Source organism: Lissotriton helveticus, chromosome 6 (genome assembly GCF_964261635.1).
Source record: "Lissotriton helveticus chromosome 6, aLisHel1.1, whole genome shotgun sequence".
NCBI lineage: Eukaryota > Metazoa > Chordata > Amphibia > Caudata > Salamandridae > Lissotriton > Lissotriton helveticus.
Genome location: NC_136067.1, coordinates 160,605,540 through 160,632,467, shown reverse-complemented (window position 1 = coordinate 160,632,467; position 26,928 = coordinate 160,605,540). Strand labels below are relative to the sequence as shown.

General features: G+C 45.2%; 1 protein-coding gene across 1 annotated transcript in view; it reads left to right on the top strand.

The window, feature by feature from the left end:
- Positions 1–26,928, top strand: part of SDE2 (spliceosome associated SDE2) — a 309,663-nt gene that overhangs the window by 106,900 nt on the left and 175,835 nt on the right. The window contains exon 3 of the mRNA XM_078647545.1: positions 25,551–25,662. Within this exon, the coding sequence (XP_078503671.1) occupies positions 25,551–25,662 (112 nt within the window). The remainder of the gene's footprint in view (positions 1–25,550; positions 25,663–26,928) is intronic.

Here is a 26,928-nt window from a genome sequence, read left to right as displayed (position 1 = left end):
GGGAGCCTGGTCTCTTCAGAAGCGGGTTAATTTTTACTTGCCTTCAAGATCACTCAGATCTGCCACGCTGGCCTTGGCCAAGGTCCCTACCACGAGGCGAGCCAGATGCGGCGGTCGTTCTTTCAAACTCCTCGCGCCTCAGTCTTGGAATGCCCTTCCCGTGTCCCTTAGATCTATGGGCAACTTGTTTGCTTTCAGAAAGAACTTAAAGACACTGTGGTTCACTCAGTAAGAAACTCTGCTTTCACCCTTCTGCTTAGTGGAGGATCTGAAGCGCCGGGACACTCCTCGGAGTAGCCGAGCGCTATAGAAATCCCCCCTATAACATAACATAACATATTGCAAAGTGATCCAACAACTGCACGAGTTTCGGAATCGCCTCACGAGGGGATGCAACATAAAATAGTACATCATCCGCATATAGCGAGACGAGGGGAGTACTATTCCCAAGTCGTAGTCCCCATCGATCAAGATGTCGTCTGGCCCACACCGCCATGGGCTCTATGGCCAGAGCAAAAAGCAACGGGGACAGGGGGCATCCCTGTTGCGTGCCTCGCCCCAGTAACCACTGCGCAGATCTAGTCTGACCTAGTCGGACTGTAACACTTTGTTCCGGGTACAATATTCTGATCCACTTACGATAGTGCAGTTCAAACCCCGGTAGCTGCCTGTGTCTCGTGCATTACATGTGCTAAGCGCCGAATGTTCATGGATGCGCTACGGCCCGGGATGAATCCGCATTGATCCTTGTGAGCCAAATACCCCATTTGCGGGCTCAGCCTTTTGGCCAGCATCTTGCATAATATTTTCACGTCAGTGTTTATCATTGTAAGCGGTTGGTACGCCGCAGGGTTCTGACTGTCTCCGCCCGGCTTGGTGAGCATGCATATTTCACCTTCACGCATTGTTGGGGGTAAAATCCCGTTCAGCAAATGTCTGTAGTAGTGGTTTGACTAGCTTTGCCAAGTATGCTCGATAATATTCCATTTGTAGCCCATCTCGCCCCCTGTTGCCTTGGCTTTAGGTATGTCTGCTATTGCCTCTAGTATCTCTTGCTCAGTTATCCACGCTTCCAGCTCTAACCAAGCTTCCTCAGGAAGCCTCCACAATTGGAGGCCCTCCAGGAACGGGACGTAGGACTCCGCCCTGACTGATGGGTCAGCCGTATACACCTGCAGCAGGTGTCGCTGAAATTGTTCCAATATACCTACTCTGAAGTGTACCAATTCTCCCGACTAGTTACGTATAGATGTGATCAGTGGGTGTGCCTGCTACCTGCGCAGTATTCATGCTAATATAGTCTGTCGATAACTTGTATGGGTGTATTTGTCCAGCCTATCCCATGTGTCTGTGACCGCTCGCACAATGTATGCTCCTTCTCCTGAGTGTCTCCCTGACCCTGCATACCCGACTGGAGTTCTGCTAGTGAGTCCTCCATGTCTCGCAGCACACATTGCAATTTCCTCCGTACACCATAAGCTAGTCCCATTCCTGCCCCACGGACCACCGCCTTCATTACGTTCCACTCATTAGCTCTATTGTCTGTGGTGTATCAGTTGTGAGACAGTCTGTCAATGTCGTTAAGAGCGACTCTCTACCAACCTGATCTTCCAACAGATCCGATGCTAGCCGCCAATAACGAGGACCCTGGTCCCCGACTGCCCATTGTACTGTGCAGCTCACTGGTGCATGACCTGAAAGAAATCGTGCTAAGTGAGTTATTTCTGCTGCTAGAAGAGCAGGAGTTTCCGTTGCTAAGATCCTATCTAACTTGCCGTGCACATTACCTGTAGGCGTGAAAAACATATGCAGCATCTGTGTCGGGTGGTGGGTTCGCCAGATGTCCCTTAAACCCAGATCATACATCCCCTTCTGCAGCTGTTTGGTCATTCACGGTTTGGTACCCCTTCTGGGCGGATGTTGATCCAGATTAGGATCCAAGGCTCAATTGAAGTCCCCAAACCATATAAGTGGAGTGTCTGAGTCCGCAGTGATCAGATCTGCAGGGCCATAACAAATGCAAGCTCACCGGAATTTGGAGCGTAAGTGTTCAGTATAGTTAAATCTTTGCTATTGAGCTTCACCCTTAAGAGCACATAATAGCCCCTGACATAGGCTTACTCATACTGGAGCATATATGTGGTGCCAGGAGCTACCCAGATCAGCGTGCCCCTGACTTAGGTGGAGTACGAGGAATGGAACACTTGACCCCCTCCACTTGTTCGCTAACTTTGTTGCACCCCTGTCATCCAAATGTGTCTCCTGCAAGCATGCAAACGTTACATTGTGCCTTTTAAGAAACGGAAGAACTCTGTGTCATTTGGTGCAGGTACCCAACCTTCTGATATTCCAGCTAAAGAACCTTACCTCCTGTGCCATATTTAATTGTTTGTGTTCTCTTCCTTACAGTACCTTTGGAGTTACTGCTCTCGTATGCCAACCAGCCCATTTTTGTTACACAACTTGCATTGATCCATAAACAAGAACCTAAACTACCCCTCCCACTGACAATACTCTACTAACTTCACAGACCATACGGTCCACCCTCCGCTCGTGCCAGGACGTGCACAGCATCCCAATCTGCCCAACAGGTGCAACAAGTAGATTTCTTTTCCCCAGTCCATTCTCCCTTTAATAATAGCCACTCGTATTGCAATTCTGAGGTACAACCCCTGCTTTATTACTAATAACAGCTTCACAGACTGCCTGGCTGAAGAAGGATGACATACCCTGAAACCGGTCCCAGGATGCTTGTTTCCGGTCCAGGGAGGACCTGGCCTGGCAGTTCGGTCTAGACTGTTCCCATGGGGCACAAGGTCAAGACTGATCTGCATATGGCTTGGTCCAAACTGGGGTAACATAGTGGGCAAAAGAACGATGGATTTAACCCAGATCTTTTGACTGGTGGAGAAAGTTTGCATTTTCAGCATTCCGTCCATCATTTGTTTGCTGTAACACTTTTCGCTTTAAGTGGGATGGGTATGCCCAGGTGTGGGTCCCTTGCTCACTGTGCCACTGGATTCAAGCTAGCCTAGCTGAAGAAGGGTGACATACCCTGAAACTGGTCCCAGGATGCTTGTTTCCGGTCCAGGGAGGACCTGGCCTGGCAGTTCAGTCTGGACTGTTCCCATGGGGCACAGGGTCAAGACTGATTTGCATATGGCTGGGTCCAAACTGGGGTGGCACAGTGGGCAAAAGACGATGGATTTAACCCAGATCTTTTGACTGGGAGAGAATGTTTGCATTGTCAGCATTCTGTCCATCATTTGTTTGCTGTAACAACTAATGTTTAGGAAGGCCGAGTAGTGCAGCTTGCTTGGTAATCACCAGCCGGCAGGCAGGGCAACATTATTCCCCTGACACCAGTCTAGGGGAGTTATGGCTAGAGTTAATACTCAGAAGCGTTAGGTTGTACACTGCTGTTTGAGTCTGGAGTTAGGTCAGGGGTTAGGGGTGACTGTGCCGGTGTCCCCCAGCAAGAGCCCTGAAAGCCACCGGGACATTCATTGCAGTTTATTACCAGGCACTACCTCTTGAAGTTGAATACTCTCAACCCTACTTGATCAACTGGGAGGTGCAATTGGCCAGAGCGACTCTGTGATGACCATTACACCAAAAGATGTCACTTAAAAGGGCGTCAAATTTTCAAAAAAAACGTAGTTAAGGAAAATCTGTATGTTCGCAATATGGAATAATAGATGAGGCAACATTACCTTTTTAGGTCTCGCACCTGGCGATTACAGCGCGAAATGCTGTCTCGCCTGCGAGACCTTTAGTCACCGGCTATGCTTCAAGGAGACAGGAGATGGATCAGGTCGCGCGCGCGTTCACCATCTCCTGTCTTCCTTGAAAGCCTTATGCACTTCTCGCATGCAGTAACGTCCAACACATACAGCCACACCCCCCCTGCTTTCGCTTCGCGTTACGCACACACACACACAAGCGCACACACAGAGAGACCCGCACGCACACACACACACGAGCGCACACATACAGACCCCCCCCTCCTGCGCCGCCCCCACCAGTACAACTAAGCCCCACTCACCGCATCGGCACCACTCCGGACTTCTGCAGCCTCCGCGGGGCTCTCCCTCTGGCATGGGACCACTGCTCCTCTGGGCCAGCCACTCCGTGGGCGCGGGCTTCAGAAGACGGAAGTCCCGCCCCACAACAGGCGTGACGCTCCCGAACTTCCAGTTTCAGGATGTGCACGCTCACGGCTTGTATTTTTTGCGTTACTGGAAATGCTTACAACTAACCCATGTTCAACCGTTTGTCGCAGGCCTCACTGCTGCTAAACTCTTCGAAACACTCAAGGCGCTCTGTCGGCTGGCCATGTTTTATGTAAAACTCACTCCATTTCCTTTAGTGTGCGGGGTATTCACACCTGCAGCAGCTCCTGACTGCTCTTCGGGCCGGGGCCTGGCGGTCAGGGCCCTCTCACTGCCGCCGTGAGGAGTGACAAACGCGCGGTTACCGGACGGTGTACGGTGCTCGATGTAATAATGAAGCGGAGGCGAAGGTAAGGGTTCAAGAAGCTTTATTCCACAACAGTCCCTTACACGAAGGGGCGGTTCTGGTTTAAAATGTTTACATAACATTGTATTTACATTTTTAAAAGACCGCATTCGCTCCAGGTTGTATAAAGATGGCAAGTACTTATAAATGATCACATGGGTAAGCCAATACAGTTTATTGAGTCCTGCATGATGTGCTGGAGAAAGATACATTATTATACCTACTTGCACTTCAATTTCAATAAGCTTTATTCGGTTCATATAAAAACAACCATAAAAGCACATATACAAAAACATTAAAAAAAACTCATTACTGTACAGTTGATAGTAGGAGAGTCCGCCTGTTACAAGATACAGTTAAAACATCATGCTTTTCCTTGCTTCAACACATTTAAGAAGAATGGTTGCAGTATAAAAGCATACATCCAATTCTTGCATTGAAATAATTAACCTCATAGCAGCATCGATATTAAAAGTGGAATATTTTAGAAATAATGGTTTTAAAAATGCAATATGAAAATTCTTATACAGGTCACAAATCATGAGAAAGTGCAGGGTGCTTTGTTTGGTGCGGCCATCACACGGATAGGGGGAAGTTGGGTAATATTTCATGCGTGAGAAAGCTACCAAATGGTGGGCGAGCCCAAATCTCAACCTGGTTAGAACATATATGTGCGAGATTTTGGTTACCTGGCTCAAATAAGTTTGGAAACCCACCGAATCTGAGTAACGAAAATAGAATTGATAAGTTGATAAATGTTCAATAGTGCTAATCTTCCTTCTATTTCTATAAAACAGGAACAAGTTCTTTATTTCTAATTTCGTCAATTCTACTGTAACGGTAGGATCATCCACAATATTTAATTTAAAAATATCATTAAAACTATGTACAATATATTTCAGCCAGGGGATCTTAGACCAATTATCCAGTCGGAGACAGTCTTGGATTATTATCCTATTAAAGGCAGTCTCCTCCTTACACCACAATAATCTCCATGTCAATAAGGGCCTAAGCGCAATTAGATCTGACATGCAGCTAATACCAACTTCCCTATGGATAAGTTCTGTTGATGCTGAGGGTGGTAAACTGAGTACATTTTTTTAAAACTTATTTTCCACGGTTTGTAGTTTATTATTAGAACAGTGACCCCAGACCCCCGCACCGTATAGTGCAATAGAGGTACTTCTGGATAAATATATGTGTAACATGTCCCTAATTCGGCGGTCACCCAGCTTCGCTGCAAATCTAAAAACGCCATGGACACTTTTGGCCATCTTTGCCTGAACGTTCAGCATTTCTTGTGACCATGTGCCGTCCCCTCCAAACGATATCCCTAAATAGCAGAATTTATCCACAGTCTCTATTTTCTGTCCTTCTATAAAAAAGTGTTTAATTTTTTTCCTGTTTTTGCCACAGACCATAGCATAGGTTTTACTCTTGTTGATCACCAATTTTCTCCCTGTCATAAACTCAACAAATGCATCGATAAGACGCTGGAGACCCAATGGGGTCCTAGACAGAAGCACGGCGTCATCCGCGTATACCAGCACCGGCACATCCATGCCGTCCGCCTGAGGTGCATCCGATTTGACTTGCTTAAGGACTGTGTCGACCTCATTAATAAATAGGGTAAAAAGTAGAGGAGCTAATACACAGCCCTGTCGGATGCCACATCTTACCTTAAATCTGGGGGTACACTCCCCCCTACGACCAAACCGGACAGATGTTAACAGTCTTTCATAGAGCTTTGCCAAAAAGAAAATTATGGGTTCTGGGGCTCCAAGGCCCAGAAGGGTTGGCCATAGGATGGAATGGTCCACCAGATCAAAGGCACTGCTCAGGTCAGCAAAGCATAGGTAAAGGGACCCTTGCTTGGCACATGTATATTTACCAATTAATAAGTCTAAATTGATGCATTGTTCGAGGGTACCTCGCCCTTTTCTGAAACCGTATTGCGATTCTGCTGAAATCCTCTGCCCATTCTTCTAACCTTACCAGTAAAATCCTGCTCATTATTTTAATTGAAGAATCTAATAAGGAAATCAGATGGTAATTGTTCGGGTCCGATTTTGCCCCCTTTTTAAAAATTGGGATAATGGTTGATTCACCCCACGTAGGTGGAGCTCCTTCCATAACAGCAGCATTAAATACAATTTTCAGGAGGGGGCCCATAGTGCTGGTATTGCTTTATATACATCAATGGGCACCCCGTCCAGGCCCGGGGCCTTTCCTCCTTTGCTGCTTTTGATACCTTGATCCACTTCTTCTAAAGTTATATTTAGCGGTATAATAGGCCAGGTATCTAAGTTGTTTGGATTATTACCAGTATCTGTTTTAAAAATACTCGAAAAATGGCCAACCCATGTCTCACTTTTCACATTAGATGTCCGGCATTGCTTCATCCTTTAAAAACGGGGAATTAACCGTGGCCCAGAATAATTGGCAGTCAGAAGTATCCGTGGCCTGGGTTAGTTTATTCCAGGCCTCCTGTTGCAGTTCACTCTTCATTCGATTGAGGATAATTTTATAATCTGCTCTTAACTTCTTTACATGTTGTACAAGACAGGGGACCCTAGTTATTTAGGATCTTTGGAAAAAATAGAGATATACTGAATAGTATATAGCCTCTGTCCAGCCGGACAGGAATTTATTAGTTAAATTTTTGGTAATAGTTCATTTTTTCACATTGATACAAAAAGTGGGCACGACCTGTGACCCACAGAAAGCAAGACAAAACAAGTGACAAGGGTTCATGTGGAAAGCGCACAAGGCGGTCTGCACTAGTACTCAGTAATACAGACTCAGATTCATTTCTAGCAACCCATTGTTAGCGACGTTATTGTGAATTCATAACAACATATGGTGCTTTAAAGTCGACGACGTTTCGATGCAATTCCTGTCCGGCTGGACAGAGGCTATATACTATTCAGTATATCTCTATTTTTTCCAAAGATCCTAAATAACTAGGGTCCCCTGTCTTGTACAACATATTACCGCCCAAGGACCCTAGTGCTATTCCTTCGGGTTTCCCTTGTCTCAAAAAACAGAACTTAACTTCTTTACAAGCATCGTGTCCCTTGGCTTACTTACCAATGCTTGTTTTAATTGGGCAAGTGAATGCGTACAGGCATGATTAAACCAACCCATTTTCACTATAAATTCCTTATTAGATGCTACGGTCAGAATGGAGTCAATAGTGTTATTTATTTTGCAGAAATTTGTTAAAATCAAAGCGGGCGCACTATTAACATCCAAATTCTCAATTATCTCTGCATAACTATCGGTAACTATACTTGCACTTGCACTTATTAATCCTCAGTGATTTGAAAATGTTCTAACTACGTGTCCCATATCGTCCCATGGTTGGCTCCCTAAGTTGTTGGGGTGTCAAAAGCATGTTTCTATCCTCTAGGAGTCTTGGGGCGTGTTTTCTCTTTCATAGCTTATTCACCTTTTGAGTTTTTGTGCATTTCTATGCATTTTTGACATATGTAAACATCTTAAAAGCAGCGTAGGGTTATTTCTCTCACAGGTCATGGTGGTAAAGGCCTTTGTTTTCTCGTGCTTGCTCCTTTGTAATACTGCCTTCCCAGACATTCTGTAGCTATATTACACCATATTCAGATGGTCATTGCAAGTCGTCATCTGGTTTGAGGAAATTAGACCATAATTTGGCCAGGCTGAAAGAGCTGCATGGGCTCCCAGTGCAAGAGTCACCTTTAAAGCCTCCTTTAAAATGAATGGATCGTGTCTTTCATTGTGAACACCTTTTGATTAACAGATGCAACAAGTGTCTCAATGTGGTGAACCTTCAATTAACCGATCGATTGCTCTTTTCTACACAAACTTCAGATTATGGACAATGGGCCCGAGAACAACTGTGCAGCACCTGTACCGTAAATCACCAAGATGTTAAATCTGCAAAGCAGTCTTCTGTGCAAATCTAGGAAAATTCCCCTTGTCCAAAGAGGGCCTCCCTTCACAGAGGGATATTTGACAGCAAAACAAACAAGCATTTGCAATGCAATAGGTCTCACATTTACGCGAGTATAAGCTATTGGCATTGTAAATGACAATGCCTTTTATTTAAGTTTTAAAAACGAAAACAAAAATAAAAGGCATTATTAGCAATGTGAATAGCTCAAACTCGCGTAAATGCGAGACCTATTGCATTGCACATGCTTGTTTGGAAGGCGATGCATCCAAGGCTGGAGAGGCAGCGTTGGCCAGAACTCCAACTGGGTTCCAAGGGAGCTAATTGTTCTAGTGAGGTTGCCCTCTAGCAAATTGATAGAGATATCTAAAGGAAAGGCTTAATCATCTAACGGCCTCCTCCAAATTCTTGTTGAAGGGAGAAATATTCTAATGCTGCTGGAATGAATAAGACTTGTTCCAGTTAAGATAGAGGCAAGAGGCTGCCTCAAGAACCTGGATGATCTTTATGAAAGAGGGTGACATTGCTTTAAGTGATATGTGTGGTTGTTTGAGAACTAACTTGGAACTGGAGTGTAACACATCAGCCATACTTGATAGCAAAGGAAACAATAGCAGAATCTTTCAGAGTAATTGAAGGGAGTATTTTAGATATAAAGATTATGTGGTCTCTATTAGAAGGAAGTCAACTCCAAGGGAAGCTGCAGCCATTTATCAACTGAATGCCTTACCAATAATGTGTGCATGGTAGGACTAATTCCAAGGTTGTGTTCTGCACTGTATGTTACTCCCACTTGCATTCCCAGTTTAAGGCATAAGCCCTGTAAAAGAAATGTGAGAATATATGCCTTGGTTCTCTGCCCTTCTACTTCTGCTTGCTTGTTCTTCCACAGAGACTAGCCTACTTGGATAGTGAGGAGGCAACTTTCAGGCAATTGTGCAACTTGAAGTGCTCCCAAGAGTAGGCCCCCTTACAGACTCCAGGTCTTTTACTTTGCTTTCTAGATGCACTCCTTATGTACTCCTGCAGTTTGGATTGCTCCCCTCCTCCAGCTGCAGGCTATTAGGGCTGTTCAACATATTCTAGTCTTCAGACAATCAAAATTCTTTCTCGTGTTCGAACCCAAACAGCATTTCACTGGTAGTTCAGCTACTGAAGAGTCGGGATCTCATCAAGGTTTACAATGAGTTGATGCTAGTTAGAGACTCCTACTTAGCTTGTTAGAAGCTCCCACTTAGCTCCTCTGTGTGATATTTCCTGTGGCTGTAGGCCTTATTTATTTCCACCTTCCTGATCAACTTTCATTGGTAGATCATGCTCCTCCTTAAGACCAAGCTTGAAAAGGGGCTATTTGGGTTGAATAAGACTAGTATTCCCCTTGAGGGTGAAGTTTGTAAATGGCCCAGCTTATCTGGTAGACTACGTAGTGATTTATGCTGGGCTGGGCAAGGTGTCACCTACTCTGTTTTACTCTGCTGCTCCTTATACTTTTCCAGGTGCTTCTCTGACCTCTAAACTCCATTTTCGTGTTTCTGTGATTGTTTTCTGCCTGTACCTTGAGGTGAGTTCCCTATACTACTTCTGCATTGTCCCTTGGTTGTGGTATGATTTATTTCCTTCAAAATGTCCTGGACTTAACCTGCTGAACTCCTGTTCTTTCCTGTACGGGTGGGTTTTTGCTGTCTACATCAAGTTGTATGAGTCTTTACTCTCCCTGCAGTTCACACACTTAGCAGTTCTCGTCAATTCTGCTTTTTCATATGTGTGGCTAGATGGATTTGGGATTGTGTTTTGTCTGGCCTTGTCTGTTTTGTTTTTTGTTTGATCTGTTTATTAAGTTTTGTACATAGGAAAGACAAAGCAAAAAAGGAAAACCAGCAAATGACAATCTTGCATGTTACCATAAGGGCCCGATAAACAATTAACCTGACAGATTATGCTAATCAATATCACAATGACCTGAAAGCGTCACTGCTGTCAATTCAACCTGGTTAACAACAAATATCATCCCTCCTCTTCCAAAAAATCCTCAAATTTACCTTCAATTGGACTATCCATCCCTGTTGAAACAATGTACAGTTATATTTAGCCTACATATATCAATTGCAAATATACTACTCCGATGGCTTCACTCCGCCCCATCACATTAATCTGCGTAGTCATTCAAACATTCTTTTATAGATAGCATCAAAGCAATAATCCAATCAACGGAGGGGGTAGGGGAAGGGAATCGGGAGCCCAATAGAGGAAGATAAATACTCGGGCCTCAAGCGATACCAGGAATTACCGATTCTACCGCCGTGAACTGATGTATGTAGACCTTGTGAAGGGCACAGATGTCGAGTCAGGGTATGTGGGACATACAGTACTGTACAGCTCGGAGCTTGGGCCACAGTATGACACATAAATTGCACAATACTAATTAGTGCTAGGAATATCTGGGGAGTTATCCTGTGCAAGCATCTTCTGAAGTGTGCACTACATTACATTAAGTAGAAATAAGAAATTTGCGAAGGCCCATTGTGTATTCTCGTACCAGGGAGAACACCTTTGCCTTCACCCAGTTTAACATTGAATGAAACCATGCGTTCATCGGTGGGGTTTCTGCCGCCTTCCAACGTCGTGTAATAAGCCGTCTGGCCACCACAAGGCCCAAGTTTAAAAACCTGCAGGACGCTTTTTATTTTTTTCCCCTCTGGAACACTACAGTAATACATGCCTCCCATGTCCTCCGAATCTCTTGATCAGTACTAGTGGCTAATGCACTGAGCACCCCATCCCAGTACGAGCGCAGGTCATGACAGGACCACAGCATATGCAACAAACCCGCGTCCAACAACTTACGAGGACAACCTGCATCTGACCTATGAAAGTACTTATGTTCGAGGCATATGAGCTGCAGATCTCACACTTAGCATTAGATCGCCATCTGGTGTTGGGCTTGGATGCTTGCAGGTTGTTGTTGTCTTGGAAGAAGTCTCTGTAGTCACGAGATAGGTGACTCCTCCCTTGGACGATAGTGCGCATGGGCATCGATTCCATCCTTAGATTGTTTTTTACTGCCATTGGGTTCGGATGCAACTTTTGCGCTCCGGTTCGAAATCTATATTTCAAACTACTTTGATGCGAAAAACTTCCATAACTCTTCGGATTGACTTCGAACATCTTAAACTTCGATGCAACTTTCATCGTCTCGATTCCGATCGTTGGCGCGGTCCGTTGGGCCTATCCAAGCCGTGAGGCCTACGGCTCATGGAAAGGATGCCATTCAAGAAATGCCACCAGTGTGGAGCAAAATTCCCACACAGTGACCATTACAAGGTCTGCAACCTGTGCCTATCACCTGAACACGACAAGTCCAGCTGTCCAGCCTGCGCATCCTTTCGATCGAAGAAGACCATTCGAGATCGAAGGAAGGGCTCGTCGACACATCATGCAGAGATAAGCTCCGGAACCAGTGGACAGCTTCGACGAAGGCCCAGATGTCCCAAAAGAAGATTCGAAAGATCTCCAAACCGTATCAGAGGCAGAAGACTCGGACGACCCCATCACTCCTAGTCAACAAGTGAGTACTACTGCCCCCACCACCAAAATCGAAGGCAGTGGTCAAAACTCTGCCTGCTGGGCCCAGTCATGACCGAAAACACAGTTCAGAAGCCCCGCCTTTGAGCCTGGCTCCGAAGAAATAAGAAAAGCCTTCCGGTAGATCGGGACTGAGCAAACCTCATGTACCAATCCCACCGGCACCTTCGGCACCGAAACCAAAAGAAGTCTCGGCTCCGAAATCGGCTCCGACGCCTTCCATCTCTAAGGACAAATCGGGCCCGAAAAGCTCCAAGTCCGTGGATAAACTGGCTTCGAATATTTCCAAGCCTAAAGATCCCGCTTTGGCTCCGAAACCAAAAGCCACGGAACCAAAAGCTAAGCCCAAGGACTCTTATCACGCCTCCTAAGGCCAAAGACAAAAGCCAACACCAAGCCCGCTCGGAACCGAAAAAATCGGCGCCATAAGCAGTTCCTGAGGAAGAGGAGCTTTTTCATCCGGATCATGTCAATCCTAAACAGAAAAATGTTTAAATTGATCCAGAAACAGGACATGTCACCACTGTGCCATATAGGAAGAGGAAGTTAGACACGGCACCTGTTCCTCCAGTGCCTGTAAAGAAGGACTCTGCCACATCACCTATGCATCCTTCTTCTCCTATACTTCCTCCTAACCCACTTTCTCTCCCTCAATCTATTACACCTCCAATTGAGACTTCTCCACCTCATACTTCTCCACCTCATACACCTCCAGATAATGATGATGATGGGGACATGGGGGTAGGGGATGACCCATGTATGTATCCAACCAACCCTGATTGGGAGTACCCTATCCCACCAGACATACCAGACGTCCCAAGTCCACACACATACCCCTCAAAACCATCTCCCCCAGACGACAATATTGGTTTTGGTCAGTTGATTAATAGGGCTGCCATCTATCATGGCGTCGCAATGCACTCAGATGAGGCAGAAGAGGACTTTCTGTTAGATACATTTGAACAGTCCCAAAAGACGGTACAAACATTACCAATGATTAAGGGAGTCATTAAACATGCCCCTAAAATGTTTAAAGATCTTGTACGTGCCAGGATTCTTAACCCGAGAATAGTAAAAAAGTATAGACCTGCCCCTGCAGATCCTGCTTACATTAAGGTACAGCTGCCTTTGGATTTTCTAGTAGTTTCCAACGCTAGGAAGCGCGCTAACTCCCAAACCTCAAAGGAAGCGCCACCCCCTAATAAAGAATCCAAATTGTTAGACGCTTCTGGCAACTAATCACTGCCACATAGCTAACACACAGGCACTGCTAGCAAGATAGGATAGGGCTCACTACGACCAGTTAGAAACCCTACTACAACATTTGCCTGAACAATATAAAACACAAACAAATGATCTCATCCAAGAGGGTACGTTTATTTCAAATGCGTCAATAAAATGTGCACTTGACACAGCAGACACTGCCTCTAGATCCATCAATATCAATGTGCTCCTTAGGCGACATGCCTGGCTCCGCATCTCAGACTTTAAGCAGGAAGTCCAGACTACTCTCCTCAACCAGCCGTTCAACCAACAACATATTTTTGGGCCGGCTGTGGACACTGCACTAGAAAAAATGAAGAAAGACACTGAGACTGCCAAGTCCATAGGAGCTTTACAGTCTCCACAAACACGTGGCTCCTTTCGTCGCTCCTTCTATAGAGGAGCCTCCAAACAGATGGGAGCAGACAACTCATCTTTGTTTAAAGCCACTACACAAACATCCCCCCCCAATAGAGGATATTTTAGAGGTGAATACAGAGGAAATAACCATAAAGGAAGAGGTTGAGGTAATAACAACAATTGTACCACCCAATCACAAAACGGGGACTTCCTTCCGCTCCCCCCACAGCATCCCACTCCAGTCGGGGGGGGGATTATCACAGTTCCTACCTGTCTGGAACTCCATCACAACAGACAAGTGGGTGAGACAAATTATCCAGTATGGTTACTGCCTAGAACTTACAGCTACCCCCCCACATATACCACCCAGGCAGCGTCCCATGTTCACAGAACATCTTGCGCTACTAAAACAAGAGGTTCTCTCATTGCTTCAAAAGAACGCAATAGAGATTGTTCCCTTACAACATCAAGGAACAGGGGTTTACTCGCTGTCGTTCCTAATACCCCAAAAAGACGGTACTGTAAGACCAATACTCCATCTCAGGCCCCTCAACCTATATATACACTCAGATAATTTTCACATGATCACTCTACAACAAGTGCTCTCGCTGCTGCAACAAGACGACTTCCTTGCCACACTAGATCTCAAGGACGCCTACTTCCACATTCCCATACATCCTTCTCAAAGAAGGTATCTAAGGTTTGTAATGGACGGACAACACTATCAATTCAAAGTCCTTCCATTCGGAGTCACAACTGCACCCAGAGTGTTCACAAAGTGTCTTGCAGTAGAAGCAGCACATCTCAGAAGACAACAGATCCATGTCTTCCCATATCTAGACGACTGGCTAATAAAAGCCAAGTCATTCAATCAGTGTGTTCAACACACTCATCAAACCATTCAGACATTACACAACTTTGGGTTCACGATCAACTACACCAAGTCGCATCTCCAGCCCTCTCATATACACTAATATCTGGGGGCTACAATAAACACCTCCACAGCTCTAGCATATCCCAGTCCAGCCAGGATAGCCAGCATACAAGCCTCAGTCACAAAATGTCAAGGCCAACACTCTCTCCGAGCCAGAGTGTTCATGCAACTCCTAGGCATGATGGCATCTTGCATTTTTATTGTACCATATGCAAGACTTCAAATGCGCCCATTACAGGAATGTCTAGCACATCAGTGGAATCAGGCTCATGGACAACTTACAGATCTGGTGTTAGTGGACAGCCGCACACATCGCTTTCTGCAGTGGTGGAACACAAAAAACGTGTCCAAAGGGCGGCCAATCCTCAAACCTGTTCCACAGATAGTACATTACAACAGACGCATCACTCACAGGATGGGGAGCCCATCTCCTCGGACATACAACTCGGGGCAGATGGACCTATCAACAAAAAGTGCTCCACATCAATCACCTAGAGCTACTAGCAATATTCCTAGCACTAAAATCTTTCCAAGTACATGTACAGAACAGAGCTGTCTTGATCCGGATGGACAACATGACAGCCATGTACTACATACAAAAACAAGGAGGCACACATTCTCTGCATCTGTCCCAGCTTGCACAGAACATTTGGAGATGGGCCATCCCACAAAATATATATCTACTATTCGAACACCTTCCAGGAGTTCACAATCAGATTGCAGATCTGTTAGGTCGACTGACACAACAGATTCACGAATGGGAACTACATCCACAAGTTCTTCTACCATTTTTCCACAAGTGGGGCCAACCAGATATAAATCTGTTCGCCACACACTACAACGCAAAATGCCCAAACTTCGCCGCCAGGTTTCCACACCCGCTGTCCAAGGGCAGTGCGATATGGATGAACTGGTCAGGCAGATTTGCGTACCCTTTTCCACCACTCTCACTGATTCCACTAGTGGTACGCAAGCTCCGACAACAGTCTCTCAAACTAATCTTAGTAGCTCCCACATGGGCACGCCAACTGTGGTTCTTAACACTGCTAGAACTCTCACTAGTTCCGCACCAAAAACTGTGCCTGTCCCCATCCCTGCTAACGCAGAACCATGGAGAGATCAGACATCCAGATCCAAGTCAGCTGAATTTGGCGATCTGGCTCCTGAAGTCCTAGAGTTCAGTAACCCTAACCTACCACTAGTCTGTATGAACATCATTAAAGAAGCCAGACGACCTACTACTAGAGCTTGCTATGCTGCAAAATGGAAAAGATTTGCCATTTACTGCATCAATAATCATATTGATCCCTTGGATGCTTCCATCTAGAATATCATTTGCTATCTACTGCATTTACAAAGATGTACTCTAGCATATTCATCTATACGTTTACATCTAGCAGCACTCGCTGCTTACTTACAAAACAGACAACACTTGTCATTATTTAGAGTCCTTGTAATTAAAGCCTTTATGGAAGGACTAAAAAGAATCATTCCTCCTAGGTTACCACCCTCTGCAGTGTGGAACCTAAATATTGTTCTTACCAGGCTCATGGGACCCCCATTTAAACCTTTACACAAATGCGAACTGCAGTTCCTCACATGGAAAACAGCTTTCCTAGTTGCCATTAACTCTCTTAGGAGAGTTAGTGAGATTCAAGCTTTCACTATACAGGAACCATTCTTACAATTACATCGTAACAAAGTGGTCATCAGAACAAACCCAAAGTTCCTTCCTAAAGTCATCACTCCATTTCATCTTAATCAATCAGTGGAGTTGCCAGTGTTTTTTCAAAACCCAGACTCTGTAGCAAAAAGAGCTCTACACACCCTAGATGTTAAAAGAACCCTTCTTTATTACATTGACAGAACCAAATCCTTTCACAAAACAATTGTTTGTAGCTTTCTCCCCACCGCATAAAGAGAATCCCATCTCTAAAGCTGGGATTGCAAGGTGGATCGTTAAATGTATCCAAATATGCTACCAAAAAGCTAAACGCACATTAACAATTGGTCCTAGAGCGCACTCCACATGTAAGCTAGGAGCTTTCTTAGGGAACATTCCCCTAGAAGACATCTGTAGAGCAGCAACATGGTCTACAACACACACCTTCACTAAACACTATTGTGTTGACGTGCAAGCCTAGCAGCAAGCTGCTGTAGGACAAGCTGTTCTTAAGACTCTCTTTCAGGCTACTGCAACCGATCTAGGTGACCACCGCTAAGGGAGATACTACTGCATAGTCTATGCTAAGTGTGAGATCTGCCGCTCATATGCCTCGAACGGAAAATGCTACTTACCAGTATGCATTTGTTCTTAGTATGTAGAGCTTCAGATTCTCACACACCCAATCGTCTCCCCGGGACCTGTATCTGTTCCAGTTCTATCTTATTTAGATATGCACACATGGACATCTTTTTGTTTCTACTAACTCCATCATTTCCCATCATGGCGAAAAACAACCTAAGGATGGAGTTGATGCCCATGCGCACTATCGTCCAAGGGAGGAGTCAACTATCTCGTGACTACAAAGACTTCTTCCAAGACAGCAACAACCTGCAAGCATCCAAGCCCAACACCAGATGGCGATCTAATGCTAAGTGTGAGAATCTGCAGCTCTACATGCCAAGAACAGATGCATACTGGTAAGTAGCATTTTCCTTACATTGTCTGGGGAAAGGTATGCCCTGTGGACAATATAAAACTGGATCAATCTAAAACGCGCATTTCTGGGGATCTGTCTGGGGCTCTCCATGACTATGGGCCACTCCTTCTCCGAGTATGGGCTCTCCCTATCAGCCTCCCATTTAGCCCGTAGTTGCATTAAATCCGCCATGTTATGCTCTCGGATCGACTCCGCAAACCACTTCACTAGGTGGCGCCCTGTACCCATCACATGGATAACTTGCATAGGGAGATGTGTTGGAGGTTACTGCACTATGTCATCCCACCAGTGCCGCATTGTGGCGTTCCAAGAGGCATAATTCAAAAATTGACCCGGGGGGACCTGATCCTCTTCCGAGATGGTGAGGAACGGCCGCAGTGTGCCTTTCCCATACAAGTCCCCTAGTGTGGTTAAACCCGCCTCCACCCAATCTGTAAGGTCCGAATTCTGAACTCTGCTTCTCTCTGTCGGCATACCCAGCAGAGGTTATAGTGGGCGCAAACGGTGTAACGTGCCTAGTAAGGTGCAGCACCCTACAGAAACATTTCTATTCAGTTTGGACTAATAATGGAAGCGATACATGCGACTTACTGAATGGATAAAACAGGGAACGCATTCTTTCTACGGAGTACGGGGGGTCTAGCTCCGTCGAGTCAGTCAGGTGGAGGCCCTGACACTCATAGAATCTGAGATGCCAGGAAGTGGTGCTCAAAGTTGGGTAAAGCCAGCCTTCCCCTCGACCATGGTAGATACAACTTTGTCAAAGTCACTCTACACCATGTGTCAGTCCAAATAAAATCCCTCAGGATTCCCTCCAGGGAATGAAAGGAGGACACCAGTAGGCAAAGCGGAAGATTAGAAAAATAATAAAGAAGACGCGGTAGCATGACCATCTTTATTAACTCCACCCTGCCTATAACTGGAAGGTTAAGCACCTTCCAGGGCATTTTTGACTGCCCTGGTGATGTTGCCATCTATGAGATCACGATCATTATGGTAAATGCGTACGCCCAAGTATCTGAACGATACTGGCTGCCAAAGCACCGCCGTCCCGTTCACCTCCCAACGAGGGTTCTCCAATCCCGGAGTAAAGGGGTATAAGCACGACTTTCCCCAATGCACTCCACCCATTGCCTGGCCTTGTCTGATGCTGAGCTGCTGGCACAAGTGATTGCCCTGTACTTTGGGCCCTGATGCACACTCTTCTTCATCTTTTGCACCCTTGAGTTCAAGGAATGCTCTTTTGTGCAAACTTTGTAGAAAGGTGACTGGACTTGCCAATTAGTAAAGTTGTTCACCCCAGTAACTTTTACTGATATCCCTTACTTCCTTTTCCTCACAACTTGCCTGTCTGTCTTTAGATAGCTTCTGGGCATGCTTCAACCCACTGTGGTGGATTTGGATGGTGGTTCGGGAGACTATGCCTGAATGGTTATGTTGGTCGTGCTTGTCACACAGACTTTTCACCGAAAGTGGGTAGTCTTGGCAACAACTAGATCCCAAACGTCCAAGGTTTGCTTGGCTTGAGAGCCTGTATTGATGAGAGATAATGGGTGGGTGGTAGAGTTATAGGGAAGGACGTGGCCTGCACCCGAGACACAGGAGTGAAAGGAAGGACAGGACAGGACAGGGCAGGTAAAGGGGTAGAGGACGCAAGTGAAAGCACCTTCAAAAAAGGTGGGGGTAGGCTCGCAAACATAGAAGTGAGGGAAGGCCCTGGTTAAATTTGCGCAGGCTGGAGGTAGAGTAACTCAACCTTACCTCTGACTGAGGCAGATGAGATCCAGGGATCCGGGCGCTGGTTGCAATCTGGGTGGGAATGGATGCAGAATGGCTAGGCTTTGGCACGTCAGTGGTACGCCCACTGGGTGCATCTTATGCACATCACGCTGCAGCTGTTTTTTTAAACCCCCAAACGAAAGGGGGGTGGGGGGAGAAGGGGCAGACAACCGGAGACGGTCGGCTATTAATGCAAAGCAGTTGGACTCAGATTGGAAATTGGGGCTGGGTGTGGCCACCGTGCGTGTAACCCTCCCTTGTTTATCTAATTATGTCTCAATTAAATTACCTCTTCCTTGTGGCATGGATATCTGCAAGTCCAGAGTGGGATATGAACAAGAAATCCTGTCAGTTAGATGGCAAAGACCTCTTCACTTAGTTGGTGGTGAATGATTAAGTCTTTCTGTCGGTGTCAACAGGTATGTGCAACACGTGCACAGTTCTGTGAAGAAGCTTGTGAATGCGGAGTCTGCTTCTAGGCCATTTATTTATGCATTGAGTTGTGTCTTCTGTCTCTGTAGGACTTGAGTCTCTATCCTTTTTCCAAAGTAGGTCACACCATCCTCACCAGGTATAAATTTTACTCTAAAGCTGCCGCTTAGGCTTCTCTACCATTCACATGACACTACTCAGTTGATTCTGACATTTGATACAAGCCTTGCTTTGGAAGGTACTCAGGCTATAATATGTTTGCTGTTGTCCTCTTCAGCTGCGACACTTCTTTGTACTGTGAATACTTTGGAAGTAACTCATGAAAGTAGGGCCCTGTTAGGGGTATTAAAGTGAAGGGTAGACTTTAAACGTGTAGCGTGTTGTCATCAGGTAATGATACCTCTCCACATAATTACCATCCTAGCTTGACGTTGTTGGTTTCAGTGGGCAATTGTCTAATAGTAGTAATGTGACTGGAAATATGGGCAGGCTTTATTTTTGTTATTTTATTAGATCAAAAGTGAAGCACGTTTTTCAAATCTTTACACAACTCAACATTACTGTTTAAGACAGAGAAACATATCAAGTCAGTAAATGAGGAGCACTACGGTGCATAATTTATTGCCTTTGCCTCTTTTCCTTCAGTCATGCGTTATTTTACATAGCACGTTTTTACTATGAATCCCACATGTGTCAGTGCTGGAGAGTTTTATGTCGTATTCATGATTTTTTTCTCTGAAAAAGGAATGTTTGTGTACAGTACTGCACAGCCCAGTTGCCAATAAAATGACACTTGAAAGCAACAAGAAATGCAACATTTTTTTCAGGAGCAAATGTGAGTTTTTATTTATTTTTTATTTTTAATTTTTATATTATTGGTTCTTAACCTTTTTGACTTGTCCGGACCCCATTGAATCACAACTGGAATCCCAAGCCATATAAACTATTTGTGCCTAAAACGCAGCAAGTACACACTATATGAACTCTACACATCCATGTTCCTCTGCAACTGCATGCTTAAACATGTGAGTGAATACACACTGGTATAAGACTCTGGCCACATTCTCAAATCAACAACTCATCATATGAAATTGGAGCTCTCAGCAGAAGTAGTAACTGGATTGACTCTGGCCTCGGACAAACCTGGGTACCAATCAAGCTTAGTATTGCCAAAGCTGGAGCCCATGCAGGGTTTTTGTGGCAATAGGAGACAAAGACAGTGGTTGCATAAAAGCTAGAAGTACATGCTGCCTAATGTGCATAGTCTGTGAATGTCAGCTCTGCTATTCCCCCCTTCCAATACAATATGTGTAGGTGCTTGAAATCTGTAAGTGCCTTTGCATTAAACACGGCAGAGCATTTTGGCAGTCTGCTTGTGTAAATGTTCATAGAATGCTGAGCAGCTAGAACTGTGGCTCCCTAAGTGTGCACATGGGTATGATTTTTTTAGGTCTAGCTGGCGTGGACTGTGCACATGCGCAGTCTTGCTTGCGAGATTTTTTAGGTCGAGCTGGGGTGGACTGCGCACATGCGCAGTCTCGCTCGCGATATTTTATGTTTTTTGGTAGCTTACAGTAGCGGGCTTTAAGCCCCGCCCCTCTTTCCCATTGGCCGGCGTCACCGTTTATGCTAAACGGTGGGCAGCCATTGAGAAAGAACACTTTGTGACCTACAGTTTTCTCTCTTTGAGCCGTCCCACTTGGACGGGCTCACTTGACTTACTCCCGTCGCAAAAGGATTCTTATCTTTATGGGGCTATTTGTTTCAAACACATGGTCCCATAAAGATAAGCTCTGGCGCGATCCTCTATGTCTGTGTCCCTGGCTCGTCTCCAGTGCTCCACTTTCAAATCAGTGTCTGCACGGTTTATAGATAACAGGAACACCCCCGTGTGTGTAAGTTAGTACGGCCTGCAGTTTAAGAAAAGCTTTACCTCCGAGTCTCTGCTCTGAAACTCATGGTATCTCTGTCACATTGTAATGGTATAACGGCATAAGGCAGAACCGCCCACTATATAACTCGTGAATGTCGTGCATTTCTTATGGTATTGGCTTTTGTTTAGGACACCCCCTTGTGGAGTTGGTTTCGCCTGGTTTAAAACATTTCTTTTGGAACACTGCTTTTGCCCTCAGCAGTCAGGGACTGGAGTCACCCAACGGCGCCACAGCCGAAGAGTAGGAGAGTGAGCTGCAGAGGGAACCTCTCTCTTCCAGCTCCCACAGTTAGCTCCCCACCTCGCATGGCCTGCGTGTCAGGAATGACCAGAGTAGGGTTAGGAAACAGTCTGTAGGTCTAAGATATCCCTGTTGCCTGTATTCCAGGATGAGGAGAGTGATTTCTGTGAGGCAGGTAGTTTTTTGGCTAAAACTTTTTACCTCGTTTGCATCGTGGGAATTGCAAGATGGCCGCCGCTTTCGGTGTGGAGGTTGGCGGTCTAGTCTGCCAAAGCGATTCTCTCCTCAGCTGTTGTAGCGCGCGCTTGTTATTAGCGCTGCGCACTTCAACTGACTTTCGTGTAGAGGTAGGCAGTAATTTCCTGCTGCTGCCTTCTGAGTAGTTTTGAAGCTTGAGAAACCACGGAGGATAAGACTCCGTATTTTTGGTATTTTTGACCCTTCTCCTGGGTAATTTCAGAGGGTGTTCTCACCATTTGGAAGTGCTCGTCCGCACTTCATTTTTCAAAGAGCTCCTGTGGCAGTTACCGTCCGCACATCATTAGACAGCGTACCTGTGGGTTGACTCCAGTGCCGTTTGACTGCTAGCATAGAGGAAAAGAAGAAGAGTTCCGCGAGTAAGTACAGGTGAAGAGAGGTAACAAGTCTTCACATTTGGCCATACAAATAAGTTCTCGGTAAATAGTTATGAATACTACAGAGTGAAGGCACCCCCCATCTCTAGAGACATGTGCAGATCTCTCTGGCCAAAGAGAATAGAGCAAGACGCATAAACTCTTTAACACAATTGTGGACTACTTGCTGAACTGTATTTGGTACTAAGCAGTATTAGTATCAGGAAGTCCATTATTTGAACTGAAAGAAGATATGAATATTTATACATCTGTGTAGGCATAACGAACTTCAAAAGACTAACTTATGTAACTATGGTTATATGAGATCTATACATGTATATATGTAAATATAATGATACTTACCAACCTCAGCCACGAAGGTAGAGAAAAGGATCCTGTAAAGACAAGTAGAGAAGAGTTAACCCTCTGAAGATACTAGAGAAATATGAGATGAATTCTACTCATTACACAGTGGGCATACAGGAGTATCCAGTATAGCACACACATAGAAGGTGTAGAACATACAAATTTACCTCCAATTACATAGAGAGTGGCAAAGCATTGCAAACGGACAGGAAAATAAAGAAGAAGGAACTCTGGACCAGCCCAGAGATCTTCTCGGGACCACCCCTGGGTTTCAAGCAGTGCAGTCTCTCTTTTCTTCCAACTCCACTTTCCCCCCCTCTTTGCTGCTAGTGAGCCTTGGGTTCGCAGTAGTGAGGTAGGGGATTGAGGAATAGTCGTCTGCTCCTGTGGAGTGTCCAAGTTCATGTTCAGGTACCTGTGACAGATTGAAGTGCCCAAAAGAACTGAATTGTCCACCCGAGCAGAATGGCTGAGGGGATAGATGTTAAGGCCTTAGCGTCTTTGTTGGATAGTATTCAGAGACAGTTGAGTGATACCATGGAAGAAAATAAATCCCTCAGGGAAGAAGTTAGGAAATCAAATCAAGAAGCTCAGGTTATTTGTTGGCTGGAAGTTCCCACTCCGATACCAAGGAAGCTAAGCCTCCATCCTTTTCGCCAGCCCCATCTGCGGCAGAATTGACTACGCAAGTCATTCACGCCATCTCCCCTACTATTCCTCTAGCAGCCCCTGAGCGGTTTAGTGGGGCTCCCCATAAGGCCCAAATTTTCCTGACACAATGTTTCTTACACTTTTTATGCAGACCCATCATTTTTAAGGAAGATCAGTCCAAAGTGGCTTTTGTATTGTCCTACCTGAGTGGAGATGCAGCGTCTTGGTCGATGCCTCTGGTAAATAACAAGGACCATATTCTCTATGAATTTGAAGAGTTGACCCTCTGAAGATACTAGAGAAATAAGAGATTAATTCTACTCATTACAAAGTGGGCATACAGGAGTATCCAGTATAGCACACACATAGAAGGTGTAGAACATACAAATTTACCTCCGAATACATAGAGAGTGGCAAAGCACTGCAAACAGACAGGAAAATAAAGAAGAAGCAACTCAGGACCAGCCCAAAGATCTTCTCGGGACCAGCCCTGGGTTTCAAGTGGTGCAGTCTCTTTTCTTCCAACTCCCCTTTCCCCCTCTTTGCTGTTAGTGAGCCTTAGGTTCGCAGTTGTGAGGTAGGGGATTGAGGAATAGTCGTCTGCTCCTGTGGATTGTCCAAGTTCATGTTCAGGTACCAGTGACACTGCGCCTCCTCTTCTGTGACGTCTGTGCCGGGGCCATTCGAGGTCATCGAGACAGAATTATTAATTCATTTTGTGCTGGGAACTGCCGGATCCCCCTCTCTACGCTGCGCCTGTTGGTTTGGCCCGAGTCCCTGGCTCATTATGCTGTAGCCTCCCTCACGCCGGTTCCAAGATGGCGTCGGGAAGCCCCTGAATGTGAGAGGCGGATAGGGGGGAGAAGGAGGAGGAGGACTGCGAGTAGGAGGAGTGTGGAGTAGGGAAGTCTCACCGCCCCGGTGTAGGAGTGCGCGCAGGCCGCCCCCTCCCCCGTGTATGAGCGAGTGTGATCCTGGGCCCTCCCTTCCTCCCTAGTGTCTGTTTGAGCTCGGCCCCCCTCCCAGTGTGTGAACTGCCACTCCTCTGTGTGTGAGCGCGCGGGCCACCCCTTACACCCCCCTCCATGTGTGTCTGAGCTCTGGCCACCCCTTCCCCTCGGATCTTCAGTATTATTATGCTAGCGACCTGAGGTATTTTGAAATATAATTTAGCAGAGAAATGTATCTGAACATATTGACTAAAACAATTAGAACTCTCATTTTTAAAGGGGTCGCTGGCTACTGCCCAGCCCTGTATTTCGGACACTCACTAACAATAGGCCCGCTCGAGTATTTGATGACGTCAGGATTAATGCAGTGACAGGAGAGAGAGAGACCGCTTCAGTGACTGCCAGGACACCTGGGACTAGGGGATTAATGCAGTGAGCGACGAGAATGAGACCGCTTCAGTGACTGCCAGGGAACCTGGGACTAGAGGGTTATTGCAGTGACTGACGAGAGAGAAGCAGCTTCAGTGACTGCCAGGGCAACTGGGCATTAAAGCAGTGAGTGACGAGAAAGAGACAGCTTCAGTGCCTGTCGGGCACTTGGGACCTTGGCATTGATGCAGTGCGTGACGAGAGAGACACAGTTTAGTGACTGCTAAGGCACCTGGGGGTCAACAGGGGTAAAAGACATTAACATTTTCAATGCCAATAGCTCACAATAATGTTATTGCGAGACCTATTGCATTGTAAATGCTTGTTTGTAAGTTATAATCAATTCAGAAGTGTTTTTAGTCCTCAGCTAGTTAGTCGGAATGTGTCAAGTGACTATGTACATTCACACTTTCTCTGACCTTAACTAGTAATCTTCTCACTAAGGTTTCAAAAATTCTTTTGATTATTTTAAAAAAAATATGATTTTATTGATTTTAATAATACATACATGAGGTACATTGGGAATGTAATACAATAGACTTTAAGTGTTATTGTTACTTGATGAAATAGTTATCCTTATAAGACAAACCACCTTTCTACCGTTATTGATCTAAAAATGGGCATGATTATTGGCAGAAAATAAGGGTTAGAGTTCATATACGTCTTTGGACCCCCTGAATAGGCACCATGGACCTACAGGGGTCCACGAGTGAAGAAGCACGGTTATCAAAGTCTAAGAGTCACAGAGCTGGACTTAGTGATTTCATGTCGTGATTTTTGGATACGTTGTAGTTCATTGACAAGGTTTGTAAGATCTAAAATTAGGCAGGTAGAGCTTATAGACAATTCAGTAATGTCCATGATATAATTGTAACATCTTTTTATTTTATTTATTTCGAAGGGTTTGGATCTATGCTGCGAGCTCTTGGTGCTCAAATTGAAAAGACAACAAACAGAGAGGCTTGTCGAGATTTAAGCGGAAGACGACTTCGTGATGTTAACCATGAAAATGCGTAAGATGTTCATGACACTATTTTTACATTACTTATAAATATAAAATGGCTTACGTTTGGGAACCGGCAACCACAGCACGCAGTAAAAGAAATAATAAAAATTGCAGGTCTTGAATTTAAGCTGCTTGATTTTAGGGCAAGTGGCATTTACAACATTCCTAGAATTAATGTGTTTGATTTCCCTTAATATGTATACTGCACATTTACAACAGTGAAATGCAATTAATGTTAGCAACCGTTATTGTTTAAGGTATAGTGGGAGAAGAAATATGTGGGAGGGGTTACATTTTCCAGTTGGAGCATTTTACCGTAAGACATTGCTTTCAGGATTCCATTGTAAATTAAGCGTCACCAGTTAGTGTAAGTTCCATGTGAGGAGCCTGTTCTGATGTGACTTCCATAATGATGCTGTGTAAGCAACCTTGGTGGCGAACACACGCCTTTTGCAAGCTGTTCTATACTGCTGCCTCAGATTCTCCGCACATGATGTTCATGCTACAGACCGCCTCGAGAAGTTTGAGTGGTCCTGCTGGTATTGTGTTGCACACATTTGATGTGCTGCCTCTGAACCTCTTATTGCCTACAGCTTGCTATATAGGCACCGTGCCTGGCTTCTTATCCTCTGTATCAGTATTGATTTTTGAGTTGATCTCTTAGAATCTACCAGGTTGGCTATTTCGGTCCCTTGAAAATTGTTAAAAACAACTCTGATGTAGAGAGACTTCGAAGTTATTTCGATTAATATTGATGTGAATCATGTAATAGGCCAGATGTTTATAATTGAAATATATATATATAGTGTGGAATCAGTGCAGCTAGTTTGGGGTATTCAGCATTGCCAGCATGCCGGGCAAAGGAGTAGAAAGATACTAACAGTGACTGTGTAGCACAGTATGAGAAACCTAGCATTCATGAAAGGGGCAAGAAAAAAGTACATGTTAAATTACCCCAAAACTGTCTCCACACCATGTATCAACGTATGCTGGCATAAAAGAAGATCTTTCATTCCTGTTAGGTTTACCTTCAAAAGAGAGGTCAGTGACTGGAACAAATTAGGTGACTAATGTGGTCTGCGTCCCCACCGTCCCATGGCACCAAAAGGCTTAACAATTCACGAGTAAATGCAGAAGCCAAGAGGAATTGTGTATACAAACAGGAGTGGAAGAAACCTTCAGAAACACATGCCTGCCCTCCTGTCAGTTTCTTCCTATTCAGATAAGATAAGAAAAATTCGAAAAAGAGAACCAGTGACCTCTTTGAGTTCAG